This window comes from Trachurus trachurus (genome assembly GCF_905171665.1).
Source record: "Trachurus trachurus genome assembly, contig: scaffold_173_arrow_ctg1, whole genome shotgun sequence".
Classification (NCBI taxonomy): Eukaryota; Metazoa; Chordata; class Actinopteri; order Carangiformes; family Carangidae; genus Trachurus; species Trachurus trachurus.
This window is the reverse complement of record NW_028155210.1, coordinates 66,886-82,822: the sequence shown is the minus strand read 5'-3', so window position 1 is coordinate 82,822 and position 15,937 is coordinate 66,886. Positions and strand designations below refer to the sequence as shown.

Here is a 15,937-nt window from a genome sequence, read left to right as displayed (position 1 = left end):
ACCCTAGGTAGGCTATAACGACATTCAAAAAAAAAAAAAAGATGACAAATATTTTCCTCCTCCTGTTCACAAAAAGTAGGCCTACTACAGTTAACATTGACATCTTTAAATTTGGAGATGGCCTGATTGACAGGATAAATTGAATGCATGATTTTAAAAGAAACTTCCTTTATCTTGTTTGTATTCATGTCTATGTTAAAAGACATTCAGATGTAGGCTAGATGCGGCGTTGACGGAGACCCAGAGCTGCCTGGCAACGGTTGGAGCTATGGTTGCAGGCTGCACTCCGACACAGTAGGCGGCGGTACGCACCATGGTACGCACCGTCTGTACTGGGGCGCTTCCGGTCTTTAAACCGAGAAGTGTGCACCGTGCGTCAAATCTGAAAGTCAATCAATCTGTTTAGGTAGGACAATGTTGTCTTTACATATACTGCGCAGATTTCGACCGTCTGCTGTTTCTCTGGCGTACAATTACACTCGTATGACGAGCGCTCCGCACGGCGCGCTGCTTCTCTCGTCATGTTCCAGAGCAGTTGGTGGCAAACAGCTCCATGTTGTTAGAAGGACGTTCCTCAACCTGGAAAACAAGGTATTAAGGCCGATAGTTACACAGCTCTTTGAAGGCAGATTTACTGTTAAGTAGTCAGCAAGCTATACTCTATATTGGACATGTGTATGAATAACAAAGCTACCATATCGCCATTTTTAGGCTGTTAGCTGCTAAAATCGCTTTCTGGAATCGACTGATCGTGTCTGCAGGAACATCTCAGCTGTAGCTATCAGTTTCCCTGAAGGAAATATTTGCAGTCGTTAAATTTCTGTTCTTTGTCGGAATGAACACAGATCATTGTCATTCCGCAGGTAACTGAATGACTGCAGTAGTCTACTGTCAGATCATACAAAGACGGTTCAGAGTATCTTTGTTAGATCTGTCAGACACATGTGACTTCTTCAAGTGTCCTCACGCTGTTAGTTTTACTAACCGCTGTTGCCACCTCGCGGAGAAAACATAGAACAACATCCAATCATAACATTCAGTATAAAATATGGCCATCATCACAGACTAGAACAGGGGGGCTGTTGCACAAAAGTGGAATAGAGAAATCCAGGATGATTGAAAAAGCGAGGCCTCATCAGTGTGTTGTGGTTTACACTGGTTGACTAAAGTCTGTGGGAGAATTGTATTAAAGTCAATTTTGGGTCCATAACTTTGCATACCATTCTACTAACTTCTTTAGTGGCTGGGGGCTGATCATTTCTCCGTAGACTGCAACACAATCACCCCTTTTTTTTTTTTTTTACCAGTAGTGAAACGCTGCCAAGGCCAGATTCTTTAACAGGTGTTATAATGTAATTTCTTTGAGCAGGTGCAGTCCCACTGTCCATCATCACGTTTTCTCTCTACACATGCGAACTCCAAAGATGGGAATCTCATCTACACTGGCAGCCTGGGCAGCGCTGTTCGATGTGAGTCACATTCACTTTGTTGAATCTAAGAAAAACACCATCAGGCTAAACTTGACTTAATTCAAACAATACATAAACAATTATAGATATGCATTCGTTTCATCTGAATTTTAAAGCCATGTGTTCACAAGCCCCACTTTATAGCCTAAATCTACTTATCACTCCTTCTATATTGCAGTGTAGCCTAGAAGAATATAGCTATTTCCCTATTTTACAGTCACATAAATCTTCACTGATGCATCACCCAGTGAGTGATGAAACTACCCAATGCTTAAAGGTACATTGTGTAGGAATTACTCCCATGATCTAGCGTTGCGGTTGTATATCGCAAGCATTTCAATCATATTTTTCATGCTGCATTCACATGAAATTGGTGCAGACGGACGACAGCCGCTGCACGTAACGGCATAAACAAGCCTCTATGTAAACAAGTGGTCCGGCAAAACAATACACGTGACAATATGTTGTCATGGCGATGTTGTATTGTTTACCTGACCCACGTTTTACCGGCTTTTTCTCGACTTCTGTGACTAAAATGACATCTGGTTTGTTACCGACGGCCGTCTGTCCGACTGCACGTGAATGCAGCATCAGTGTCCCTTTAAGGAGTGCATACAACATTTAAATAAAATTGACATCTACCTTGCGATAGCAGTGTATGGACGATGTATCCTACATCAGCATTTTAACCAGTAACATTTGTTCTCTCAATCTGTTGTGTTTTTTCAGGGGTGAAGATGTTTTCATACAGCACCAGTGGGGCCAGCCTCCTCCTCATGCCCCACATCCTTCTAAAGACAGGAGTGGGAGCCCAAAGCTTTGCCATGCAAGCTGCTTTCTGTGGAGTCATTGGCTTTTTCACATTCCTCACCCCTGTGCTCCTCCACTTCATAACCAAGGGCTACGTGGTCCGGCTGTATCATCACCCTGACAAAGACGCCTACACTGCCGTCACCTATAGTGTCCTCCTCATGGAAAAAAAGAACATGTTTCACCAAAGCCAGGTCAAGATCCCAGCCATCAGCAAAATGTTCACTACCTTATATGCCAACAACATGGGACTGCTTGTAAACCCAGACCTGTTCACTGTTCCTCAAGACTACAATCACCTGATGGGCTACGATAAGCCCTTTAGCTTCAACACAGATGACATGGACAGGCCCGATAAGAGCTGAAAGCAACAGGGTGAATGTGGTGTTGGCGTATGAATTACACCCCCAACTTGAAACTGCACAGTACAGATATCCTACCAAGGGAGTACAACCATGGAAGACTTGTCACCTGAAATAATTTGTGTCATAAAAAATAAATTATAACTTCAACATCATGACATTGTATTTGTTTGAAATAGAGCAATTTTGAATTTTGCTGGCTTCATGGTTTTAGGTGTTGTAACACGATATTCTGTCACTCTTTGAGTGTCAGGACAGGAACCAAATTCTATTCAAAAACAAACTGCTGTGCCTCTGAGTCCACTATGTCTATATGTCTATCTCAAGGTTAGTATGACCTCAACACATTTTAGCGGTGACTCATATAGTACTCTAAAAGGACACAAAATGTTTTATTTTTATTTTATAAGACTGGAGAAACCAGAATGGAGATAGGCAGATATAAGTCCAAGGAGGCAATTCTGGATATCCTCAGTTTTGTAACATATTTCATACCACTAACACCACTGGATTCGTGTGTGTTTCACTAGTAATACAGATAAAAATAATTACCTGGGTCATAGTACTAACACCAAAATGATGTTTCCACTCATTTATACTGAGGAAAGAATTGTGTTTCTACAAAAGCAGCTGAACATAAGAAAAGTTAAACAGATGCCATAGAGGAGCTGTTCAAAGGTACAATACAGATTTGATTTATCTTTAACATTTAGATTTGAAAAAACTTAAAGGGATAGTTCAACATTTTGGCAAATTGGCCTATTGTCATAATCCCTATAGTCATAGCAGTAGGTTTATTACCTTTGTTTATTACCAGTGCAAGCTGTTTTTGAGATCAGCTGGGCAGAGATGCGAGCTGCTCAGCTAGCGCAACGGGGGCTGCATGAACTTTTGACTCTTATCTACCGATAAAATTTAGCTTATCACAAGGTATCCAAGACATACAAAATAAAGCAGATCACTATCACAACATAACAGATGAATTCCGATTTTGCTGTGTTCTCTTCATTATTTACCATGATTTCACAGCAGAAACGTTCAACTGTAAACCAGTACTTGCTAATGATCCCGATTCAAAGGCTGGCTGTAGAAGTATCAGCTAAACTCACTGACAGACTTACCGCAGATGGTCCAGAAACATCTATAGTCGAAATAGAACTAGCTTGAAGCCAGTGACCTTTTCAGTGGTTTGAGAAGTGAACAAAACCATGCAAGTAAACACATACTTCAACACAAAGCCAAATAAATATAATACCAGGCTGTGGTGGCAAGACATTTTACAGTACTACATATGACTCAGGAGAACATATAGTTGGTCAAGGAGACGAGAAAAGCACCAGTCCAGCTCATTTAAGTTTTATTCCAAACAATCCTCAAGGTGACATTTGCAGTGAACCCAATTCTGTGTGACACACCACACAGGTTGACCTTGTTGTGGTCTATTTAACGCTCAGCTGAGGCTGTACATACTGCTCTTAGTGGACACAAGACCACACTCTACTATTTCTACTGGAGAGATGGTGGTGTATGGAGAACCAGACTCAGACTGTGAGGCTGCTTCCTGACTTAATTTCAGAATCCAGCTCATGAATCATGCATTACAAGGATGCAGAGTTTGTTAGGCTCCAGAAAGGAACGCTTGAAGCTGAAGGTTAATTTAACTTTTTCTCAAGATTTAAATTCTTTACTATCTTTATCTTCTCTAAGAAACCTTCTTAAAGAAGGTCTTTCTTTTCGTCTTGTTTTTAAAGGTTTGTTTTAAGTGTGTTTCAATGTGGCCCCCTGTAAGAGTAACGGCGCGTTAGGGCTCAGCTCATGGGGATCATCACAAATGAACAATTATCTTCCATTCTCGCACCCACAGAAAACCATGAAGAAAAAACATGCACAATACCCAGTAAACTTTGCTGCTCTTAGTATTCATTGAAGTCATTATATTATGCTCTGTTTGTGTATAATTTCATATAACGGGAAACAGTCAGTCAAACATCAATCATGGCGTACCTGAGCATAGGTTTACAGCTTATCATTGCTACCAATGGCAATGAGCTGTAATCTGCATTTCAAAAGTGTTCCACAATATTTAATGTGTTTACTCTTTATTTTTTACTGTAGAAAACTGGTTAGTGGCCATCCATAATCAACCATACACATTGACCTTTACTATACAATTTATGTTGATAAAATATGGTTGACTTATGACTAACCCCACCTTATGCACAGATATTTTGGTTGTTAGGGGCTATACTTTTTGACCGATCTTGTTCATTAATTTTAGAAATGTGTCTTTCATTCCCAATGGCTGTATACCAAATTTGGTATTGAAAAAAGTACAAATTCACAGGGCTCTATTCACTTAGCAGTTTTTTTGTATGCTAATCAGCTACAATCCATAATGGTAGCTGCAATTATCACAGAAGTCTTTGTAGAGAATATTGACCTAGAAGGGTGATGTACCATTTGTAAAGAGTACTCACTCATTTGAAGACAAGAGTTTCAGAGTGGCACAGGCAGCCTTTCACAACTTCAGCACTGTGACCCTTAGTTTAATATTTCATCCCGTCATCCAATCATCCTGCTACCCTCTGAAGATGAAGGAAGGGATTTAGGGATGGCTACTGTTACTGTGCGTTCACACCAAAAGCTTCCAAAGCTTCAAAAATGCCATAAGTTAATTCATTTTCAATGAGAGCCCGGCAACCTGAGTGACCAAAGCGCCAACTGCCATCAGCCGCGCTTCCAAAGCTTCACCAGACGAGAAGTTGAGTCTCGATTAACTTTATGGTAATTAGCTATGACGCGGTTCGGCGGCAACCAGTCAGAATAGAGGTGTCCTTCAGCTCCTCTAAATGACCAACGCGATCGAACTTTGACGTCAGTCAGGTGAAGAGCGATCAAAGCGGCTAAAAATATTTTGCCGCTATGGAAGCTGTCTTTTCTGAAGCACATCCTCGGGCGACTTTGCCTCTTTGGAAGCTTTCGGTGTGAACGTACAGTTAGTGTTCACCATTAGCAAGTGTTTGCATGTATATACATGAAGAAAATGTATCATCACCCCAAGTTGCAAGCATGCCTGCATCTTGGGTGTCTTGTCCGAGCCATTAAATCAGCCATGGTAGTTTACAGTTGCAGCTATGTTGATTCCACAGTCCTGCTCTGTGGCCCATGACAGTGTCTAAAATCCATCCGACTGGTTGGTGTTTGGGTAACCATGATGATGAAATCGTGCAGGCCTGCAAATGTTCACAGACTCTTCTTTACAAAAAAGTAGTGGCACATGTTTCTCTTCACCTGAGCACATGACTGATGGCCCTGTTTTTGTCCTTCAGTGCTTTTCAAGGTATCAGTTTGGTAGTTTCTCCAGTATGGCCTTATGGTCTACACCCACACTGGCCACCAGCCCTTCTTTGTTGAGTGCTGCTCCACTGTAGTCAATGTCCTCTCCCTTTAGGGTCGTCATGTGGCCTCCTGCAATCACAGTGATTACCTGTTATTGGTACAATGCACTACACACAGAAATAATATATATTTATGTGTAAATAACTATAACGTATATTTTTTATTTTATTGCCGTTTTCTCATGATAGCTACTTATTATTTTGTTATCTCGATATAACGAAGTCCACTAGAAAATTTCCTCTGGGAAATTTTGAGAGGGCCACAGGAGCTACGGCCGGTTTTGCCATCTCTGTCAACATGGGAATCAAACCCACGATCTTAAGGTCAAGTCAGAGCTGATCAGACACATGATCATCTTTCTATAAGCACTGATATGGAGGAGCTGTAATCACATTAGGTTACCTATGTGTGTGTGTTTGTGTGTAATCACATGAAGTTACCTGTGTGTGTGTGTTTGTGTGTGTTGGAGTGTGGGAGAGAAGTGCACGCATATGCGTGCATGTGTATGTTACCTGTGTTTTTATTGTTTTATTATCCTGTGATACCGAACTAATTTATTTCATTATCTTGTTACAACAAAGACCATTTTCTCGCGATAATGAAATAATTTATTGTTTAATGTGTTGACATGGTTGCATGTCAACACATTCCATTAATGTGTGCTCAGTTTGGACATGGGGCAGTAAACTTAAGTAAAAAACAAAGAAAAACACGCACTCTCCAACAAAACTCTCAGGAACAAACTAAAGAGGTGCACAGCCAAAAGATAAACTTAAAGAAACAAAAGAAAGGCCAGCAGCACTCGTGTCCTTCTCATTGTCTTTTATTTCATACTGCGTCGGCGCTTAACATGCACAAACCGGTTTCGACAACTGGTTTGTGCATGTTAAGCGCCGACGCAGTATGAAATAAAAGGCAGTAAACTTAAGTCCACTCTACTTGCAGGTGTGATTATTGTCCACGGCAATAAAACTTCATTCAGTCAACAATAACTTACCGGCGTTAGTTTGTTTACTGGGCTGCGTTTATTTAAGGTGCTACCGGTTAGCATAAACAGATGAGAGGTTGACCAACTCCCATCTATCCTGTTTCAGCTAAGCTAGCTAGGTAGCAAGACAGCAATATGTTCATTGGCTTTATTTGAGCAGCAAAGTAGGCTACATACAGTTGTGCTCAATACATACATTTACATACCCTTGCAGAATTTGTGAAATACTGGCTATAGTTCAGAAAATATAATTTTTATTCAGAGTTAGTGGCTGGGCGAAGCCATTTATTATCACACAAATGTGTTTGATCTTTATAAATCCTAATGATAAGTGCAACCACCAAAATGGCCCTCATCAAAAGTTTACATACCCTCATAGTTTTACCCTGATAATCTACACACAGACTGACACAGACTGGTTTAAATGGCCACTCAGTCCACGCCTGTAACTTGATTGCTTGTAATTAGTGTCTGTGTATAAAAAGTCAATGAGATTCTGGGCTCTTGACAAACACCTGCACATTTCATCCATTGCTGCACTGACTTTGTTGGATTCTTGATGTTGTACGGCGCTCATGGGACTTCCACGACAGGTAAACGGTGGCAACAGGTACAATGTCAGCCGTGCTGGACCAATACGGGAAGAAAATTTAAAAAAAAAACCTCCGAGTGATGCCAATCAGCAGTGTTCATTCAAGCTCTCATAAAAGTGGAAATTGAGGAGTTCTGTTGATACCAAGCCACGGTCTGGTACCATCAAAAATTTGTTGGTCAGACTTTCTGATCTTTTTTTTTTTTTTAATGACAGCCAGAATTAAGAAAAATAATTTTCTCTTACGGCTTCTTACTAAGAGTGATGAGTTTCTACATGAACACAGTATATTAGCATGACAATAATATTTGTTTTTTGACACTGAAGACATTGTTATCTCTGTTGTTAATGTCTATGCCCGAGTTTTGAAAGGGTTAAATGAGTTGAAATTTGTATTGTAATTTTAATGAACATGAAAATCAAATCTGAATTTGAAACTGAAACAACACGAAAACTGTCATGGACAACTGCTGTTACATTACCCAGTGCATTTAGTAGAGCTGCACCAGCGCAGATGTCCCATTTCTTAATGAAGGTGATGTGAACATAAACATCAGCCTGGTCCATTGGACTTGTTTCATGCACAGGCATCTCCAAGAGTGACAGAACCTTATATCCTGAGAAAGAGACAGGAGTGGGAGATGTGGAGAGAGAGGTAGAGGGAGAATTAAACCATATATCCAATGACATCTCTGGCTGCCTCTGAAGCATGCATCATCCTTTTAAATAAGGTCCCACATTTTCTTCCTCTCTCTTGTGTTTTTAACATTTTCTAAAGATCCATATGAAGTTACGTCATATGGACGACAATGTGCATCTATAGTATTTTCTTGACCATTATAACACTGTGCAAGTAAATTTGCCTTATTTTTAAATACTGATGAAATATGGAGGGGGCCACTCAAAAGAATGTGGAATCTGTCATTCCAGGTGGCAGGTCCCAGATGACAATGAACAGATCATGAATAGCTAAACATAAATGTTGAATACATCATAGATCATCTTGTTAACTTCAAGATCTCTAGGCCCAGAACCCCACAGTGAAGGACGTATGTGTGTGAGAGTATGGGCATGTTTTTGGGAGGAAAAAGTAGCTTTCGAGGCTCTATGTGCAGTACATGAGACATACATCTAAGCAAACTCTGTACTCACCTGCTCCACCTGCTTCTGTGATTGTTGTGCTGTTTCCAAAAGCATCATGAATGTAATTTCTGACTTTTCCAGAGTGGGAGCGTGATACAATCACACTTGGAGGGCTAATGTTATATGAAGATCTTGGATTCATATTTGATCCCTGGCCGACATATGCCCAGGCTGGGGGGTTGTGGCAGGGAGACAGGAAGACAAGGAGAATTGAGGGTTAGACAGGCAGATGAACACATTTTAAGAAGCATTTAAAGTCCCCACCCTGCGACCCTTTTTGGTTATTTTAAATCCAGCAGCTCATTAGCAATGCACCTCTGGAGGGTGGGCGGAGACTGCGCTGCTCTGCACCCGCCCAGCCCCCCCCCCCCCCGGCTCGCTGACAGCTGGACATTGTACAATTACCGATTCAGTGCGTTTAGCGTAAAACTGCACACTGGGATTTGATCCCAGTCTGGAATATAGTCCTTGTTTACGGTGCAAGCTGCTCTACCAAGTGAGCTACACCTATTATACCTTGACAGCTACACCGAGCTGTCAAGGAATCCTTTCACCTCTGAGCCAGATGCAGAGGGAGCTTGTAGCACTAGTGCCATCCCCTGGAGCTGTGACACATCTACTCCAGTCTCCCTGAAACTGCCAGTTTGCGTCTGCCATTGGTTCACAGCAATTTGAAGTCAGAAAAACTCAGAAATGCAATTTTGCACTTCCTTTTCTGCTGATATGTCCTCTAACAAAAGAAAAATGCCACAGGAACATGTGAAAAGCACAAAAAACACGATTTTCATGGGAGGGGGTCTTTAACTATTAAATCTTACCCAGGCTAATTTCACAGTTTATTTCTCTAAATATTTCAGTACAGTGCAAGGTAAGCATTGTGATCCATGTGTGTCAAAATACTGTAGAGATACATGGATCAGCATTACATTAGATCTTATGGGTTCAAGAAAAATCCATAAGATATAGGCTACCTCTGAAGATTTCTAGAAAATACAAATGAACTTACTTTTTACAGTTTTGGTTTGGTTATTTATTTCATTCATCGACAAAAAAAAAGAAAAGAAAAAAAAAACAGTTTAATACAAAAACCAAACTAAAACAACTCCTGAATGAAAGGGACAAGAAATCATTTTACAAGATACATAATATACGTGTCAAAACAAATATGGCTGCTACCAGCCAACAGCTCACAGTCTGGGTAAATCCATAAGTCACACTCAAATGTTGCCATGCGAAGATTTTATATACATACATAAACATCCACATATGAGTATGTGTGAGATTCTTACTCAAAGCATTGTTTCACAGCTAAACCCTATTGTGAAGTGGCATCTTGTTGTGCAAAATGTGCTTACCTGTGAACTGAGTGAAAGGCTGGTGAATTACCCCAATGACTGGTTTACCCTCCAAAGCCACGCAAACCATTGTGGTCACATACTTGACAAGGTTCTCTGTGGAGAAAGAAATGGGCAGATACAGACACCTTCAGTAAATGAAAACAGTCCTATTATTTGTCACCATATTAATTACATGACTACAGAAATTTCATACTAGACTCGGACAGGATAAAATCCTTAAGAAAAAAATGAGTGAAATTATTTACAAAGCCTAAAAAGAAGTGAAAGAGTAAATTAAATTCTAGATTGTGCCGTGACAGCTTGCCATGAGGTGGTGGTATGACTATAACCAAATAAATGGTCGGACGATCCGCTCGCAATACTATAAACCCGTGTCTGGTCCGGAGCAGACTTTTCACCAGCATAAGTTGACAGTGTCAAGTCATGGGGAATGAGTGGAAGTTCAATTTAAATAGGCCAAAGTTGTCAAAATAAACGAGGGTCTTTTTTCCTTAATCCTGCCTCATTAAACAACTCCCTGATTCCTTCAAACACTGATAAAATGAACCGTTATAGAGTCAGCATCCTTAAGAACCCAGGGTCATTCAGACCAGAGTCAACAGTCAACAATTTGAGACTGCAGTAACATACACACCTGTATATTCCTGGGTGGCATCTAGAGGATCGATCCACACTGTGACGTGCTCAGCAGAAACTTCTCTGCCTCCCTCGATCTTGTCTAGTATGTCAGCTGGAATCTCTCGGCTCCAAGCTGCTGCCTTATCCACCGTGTTGTCGTGTTCCTCACTGTTCACCTGTAGATAAAAACATGCAGATGGAATTATGTGGATGCATTAGCAATTAACCTTTCTGGTTCAGTTGGACTGAAATCTTGATGAAACAAATCCAGGAAATTTTAAACGAGCATAGATCTCAAATACAAAGGCAAAATTCAGTACGTTTGCATGATGTTGTGTTTACTTGTGTTAATCCGGCTCAAACCCTGTGCTTGTATAATGGGAAAAGGTCAAACTAATGTGGTCACGTAGCAGCTCCTTTTTTCATTCATGGGCTTCCCAAGATGTGCCCATGCAGGACTCTGATCTCTAGTAATCTCAGATCAGTTAAACTCGTCATGATAACAACCTTACATTCTATCTCAAACAAACAAGTCTTTTTTGTGACGTCTATATTTCCATAGTGCGAAATTAATGAGTGAAAAAAAAAAGAACAGTATAGCAATAAGAAGGATAAAAGCAACTGGTACAACATGGATAATGGTTGTATTCACCGTGACATCTGGGAAGGTGTTTCTTAAAAGGTTGTACATCTTTCTGTGAGACTGCAGGTCACCAAGAGTCAGAAGCTCATTGGCTCCCTCCTTCGTCTTGCCCTTTGACCTCTCCTTCAGATTATTTTCCTCATGTACCTTCTTCACCTAGGGAGGAAGAGAAGAACACAACACATGCTGCTGATACAGTTGAAGATCCCCAGATGTACCCAAATGTATAGCTGTGGTTTCTTTAGAGACCAGTGTTTCCTCTACATTCATTTAGGAGTGGCGGCCCGCCCTTCCTAAATCCTAGCAACAATAACCTGCTGATCAACTCAGCTCGTACTGTGAGTCAGAGCAATGAAACTGTCAGAGTTAAAAGCTAAATATTTATCGACAGCCTATATAAGTAAATAGAAAGACTAGAGAGATAGAGACATTTTAGAGCTGATGTATGGTAGAAAAAGACAACAAAAAACTATGTAAATCAAATCAAACTGTGGGTTAGTGAACTGTTTCACTCTTAATGAACATGAAAGTGAACTCATGTCATCCTCCCTAACTGAACACATTATCTAGTTTCTTAAGGATTAGTCAGGATGCTCCTTGAACTGGCAGCATCAGCAAGAAATACATAACAGTATCATATCAAAAATATTGAGAATCAATCAATATCAAAAAATGTATCTTGATAAACTTTTTGGCAATATGATCGCCCTGCCATATATATTCAATATTTGCATTTTAGAAAACTTGAGAAGGTTAAGAGGGTTCCCTGAACTGCATGGAACAAAAATACACTACTCAAACCCTTACTGCTTAGTAACTCTTTGTAAGTCAGGACTAGGGATAAGTGATCGACCGACGACCAGCTGGTCAGTCTCAGATATCCGATCCACCTTCACCTTCATGTTGCACACAAAACAGCACAAATACACACACACACACACATATATATGGCGTCAACATGCAAGTTCTTTACTCTAAGTGAAGAAGACTTGAAGTTTGCAATATAGTAGTTTTGTTTGTCTTGCTGCCTCTATGGTATTGGTGCTCATCCGTCAATATTATTATATAATATGAAATAATGTTTTTATGATGTTTTGTGCTAACAACTGTCAAGCATTGTATTTGTTTGTGTTTCTGTGATGGACGTTCCAGTGTGGAAGTGAGTTGTGATCATTGAGCTGTCAAAAATAATCAATGTTTACCTCTTTGCCACCTAGAACTGCAGCCTCCACTGAAACAGCCAACAAGTCCCTTAGATCCACCTTTTTCTTCTGTCTGCAAAGAATAAGAATGTGTTAGGCTAAAAACAGCACAGATTTGAAGCAGGTGAGTGACGAGGCAGGTATCAGCAAGAGGTTCAACATGTTGGTACCAATGCAGCCAAGGTGATCCTAATTCTAGGTAATAGCAGGTGGGGTATATCCCATTCTATAAAGCTGTAGTAAAGCTTGAGCAAAGAAAGGTGCCATTGCAAACTGTCATCTCCCTTTCCTACTGAGAAGATAGAATATTGATTTTCAGTTTTGCATAAAATCGCCAGGTAGGCTTTATATTTCTGGTACAAATGGCTATTGGATTCTGAGTTTTGACTTCAAGGCAACTGTACTGAAGTCAGGCAGGAACCTCAAAAACATGAACAACCTAGTGAAAGGCCAGTCAGTGTGTTGCTCATGAAAGGGATAATGGTATGGCCCACCTCAATGCCTGCCCTACATCTTCAAGGTAGATCTCAACCTGTTTTCATATTAGTTAACAACTTCACCTAACCAAGACAGACGCACACAATCCTAAGAGTTACAAAGTGGTGGTAGGTGGTAGGTAGTAGGTTACGTTCACAGCCTGCATGCACCTACATGGAGAGGTAACGTGGCGTTACAATACGGCATGGAGGGAAATATAAGCTCTAACGTTACCTGAAAAGGGTTAGGCGGCTGGAGAGAACTCCAGCATACAGGTGGTAGATGACGGCGAGTCCCAGGAGGCAAAACACGGCCACACCGAGCGGTGACAAGCGAATACCCATCGGAGCCATGGCCGGAGAGGTGGATTCGCTACGCTGACTGTTGAGAAAACAAACCCGTTCGTCTGGAGATACCGGTGTGTAAACAGCCGAGACGGAAATACGGTAACGTTAGGCTGGCTGACGTGGCTGTCACCGTCACCACAGTGTCCCAACAATCACCCAACTGGCTGCTTCACACTGGCCGTTTGGGTTTCGGATAAACACGTCGATGGTCATGTAGCAAATTGCCTAGAGGTGGACGAAAGTAACCTGCTCACTTATTTCGATTAGTTTGCATGCCATGTAGCATTGCCCGACATCTTCAGCCAGTAACAATCTGCCAACGGAGCGTCGTTAGTTTGCAACGACATTCCGCTCTCCGGTCCGCCAGGCTGCTCCTTATTCTAGAGGTGAACTTGTTGAAACGGGCCAGGTGTTCACTGCCGTCGGAGGCGACACAGAACAATCACACCACTGTTCAGGCATCTTTCCTCTACGTACGCAGCACAGAGGTCACAGCAGGCGCTTCGTTTCTCTTCCGGGTTACGGCTATGGAGGGTTTTTTTTCTCCTGAAAAAACTTTATTGTTCAAAAAATGTAAACAACACGTCTTTTTTTTTTAAATCAAACTTTATTATCACATTTGAGACATTATACAAACATGATATATATGACATCATACCAACATGAAACAGCACTAACAATATGTCAAAAATAAATAAATGAAATAATAAATAAATAAAAATACAATGTATGCATAAGGATAATTATGATCAATAAAGAGCCACAAAACAAATATATGCAAAAATGGAAAAAAAAAGAAAAATTAAATAAACAAACAAAAAACAGTACAGATTGTATCTAGTTATATGGACTATAATATTTTTCATAAGACTGGATGTCTTCAAAGCTTTCTTGTTTTTTAGATATTTTAGAGTCATAAAAAGATTTAAGTTCCACATAAAATAAAGTTTCATTTGGCACAGCCTGGAGAAATCTGGCTTTGTTTATGTGGAATTTACCCAACAGACACAGCAATTTCATTATATTATTAACTTCCTTATTTATACAATCAACATTTAAGAATAAGACCACTTTCAGTAATAGCGATCAAAACTTTATGAGATTCCCAAATCAATAAAGATTTCATTCTAAGCTCGCGACAGCTTTCATGCGTATGGGGTTGTGATTAGACTTCGGTAAATACATATCTATGAAAGCTATATTTGATTTTAGCTAATAAAAAGCCAAATAAGCTACATACTGTCCCTTTAAAGAAAATGATATGGGAATTTCATGTGGTGTGATATTGTGCTTGTACAATAATTTCCAATATTACAGTAACCTACCTGTAAATGAATTGAGGATAACTTCAAATCTAGGAATAGAATATTCCACTAGTCTTTTTGAAAATCTTCCTGGGAGCATGATACAAAAGGATTAACCATTTATTTTTGTAAATTTAATTGTCTGTCAGGAAATGACCACAACTTTGTATAATGGAAGTTTTTGAATAGTGATTCACACAATTAAGTCTGTTTTGTGATACCTATACCTTTATATATGATCATTGATTCAAATACTGTGCGTATGCACATTTCCTTTGTACATCCCAATCAACGTGGAATTGAGCACACATGTAGGAGTACCAAACTCATCTCTGTCCACGCATGTATTTAAATATGCAAATCAATTTACATAGGGCCTGAACCAGAGATTCTCCTCTCTGCCTGTTTGGTATGCTGTCCAAAGGGATAAATACCAAACGTAAATGTTCAGAGTTTGGAGGTGGGTGGTTGGGGAGCTGGCTGGACCGGCAACTTAAAGTCATGTCCTGGGTGAGGAATCGCTCCTCTGTTTCTCACCCTGAGGTTTCTCCAACTTTTCCTTGGTTAAAAGGGGGGGGGGTTCCTCAGTGGATGTGAGGGTGAGGTGAAGAACAGAGGATGTTGTTGCTGTGTGAATCCTTTTGAGACAAACTGGGCTATGCAAATAAAATTGCCTTGCCCTCATGTTTAATAATTTCATAAAAAAAATATATTTCTAAAAAGACAATGAGCCGGAAGAGGGTAGCTCTCGTGGCACAGACTCCTCCACCAGCCCCAGTGTCCCCACCCAGTGCGCGCCGAGCTGTACTGGAGTCACAGAAACAGATCGTCAGAGCAATAGGTGATGGCATAAATGATCATCTGGGTCAAATGATTAATGTCCTTAGTGACATTAGCAAATCAGTAAGCTCTGGTCAAAAAGTGAATTTTGTGTCTTTACATGGTTGAAATCACATGTTGCCGGAACCACATGGCTTCCCGTGGTGGGTTGATATGGATGGGCCCAGCGTCAAGTTCCTCTGGTGGGGGGGATGTGCTGCTCTGGCAGTGGCATGCCTTGCTGGAGTAGAGGACGCCACATGCCACCACAATGCGGCACACCCTCTACAGGTACAGCAAACAACTTCCACCCCCACCCCCCCTACCCAGCCAGTTTCCTACCATGCTGTTTGTCAGAATGAATGAGTCATGCATTGAGCCAGGCCACCTAGCCACGATGTTTGTC

The 15,937-nt window shown here is 40.7% G+C and overlaps 2 protein-coding genes across 4 annotated transcripts; one reads left to right on the top strand and one right to left on the bottom strand.

The window, feature by feature from the left end:
* Positions 1-332: 332 nt before the first annotated feature.
* On the top strand, positions 333-2,785 carry tmem70 (transmembrane protein 70). 2 transcript variants are annotated; one of them, XM_084001434.1, is made up of 3 exons: positions 333-591; positions 1,370-1,469; positions 2,199-2,785. In XM_084001434.1, the coding sequence occupies exons 1-3, from the start codon at positions 415-417 to the stop codon at positions 2,642-2,644; spliced, it is 723 nt and encodes a 240-aa protein (XP_083857560.1). In that variant the 5' UTR covers positions 333-414; the 3' UTR covers positions 2,645-2,785. The 2 variants fall into 2 exon arrangements, with proteins under 2 accessions (XP_083857560.1, XP_083857559.1); XM_084001433.1 differs by having other exon boundaries at positions 344-591; positions 1,367-1,469.
* A 1,204-nt stretch (positions 2,786-3,989) lies between these two features.
* On the bottom strand, positions 3,990-13,912 carry bpnt2 (3'(2'), 5'-bisphosphate nucleotidase 2). Of its 2 annotated transcripts, XM_084001429.1 has the most exons (9): positions 13,296-13,912; positions 12,585-12,657; positions 11,392-11,538; positions 10,756-10,915; positions 10,119-10,214; positions 8,773-8,934; positions 8,103-8,237; positions 7,573-7,655; positions 3,990-6,109 (listed from the first exon to the last, which is right to left on the bottom strand). In XM_084001429.1, exons 1-9 carry the CDS (start codon positions 13,412-13,414, stop codon positions 6,098-6,100), a joined length of 987 nt encoding a protein of 328 aa, XP_083857555.1. In that variant the 5' UTR covers positions 13,415-13,912; the 3' UTR covers positions 3,990-6,097. The 2 variants fall into 2 exon arrangements, with proteins under 2 accessions (XP_083857555.1, XP_083857554.1); XM_084001428.1 differs by lacking the exon at positions 7,573-7,655.
* Positions 13,913-15,937: the final 2,025 nt, after the last annotated feature.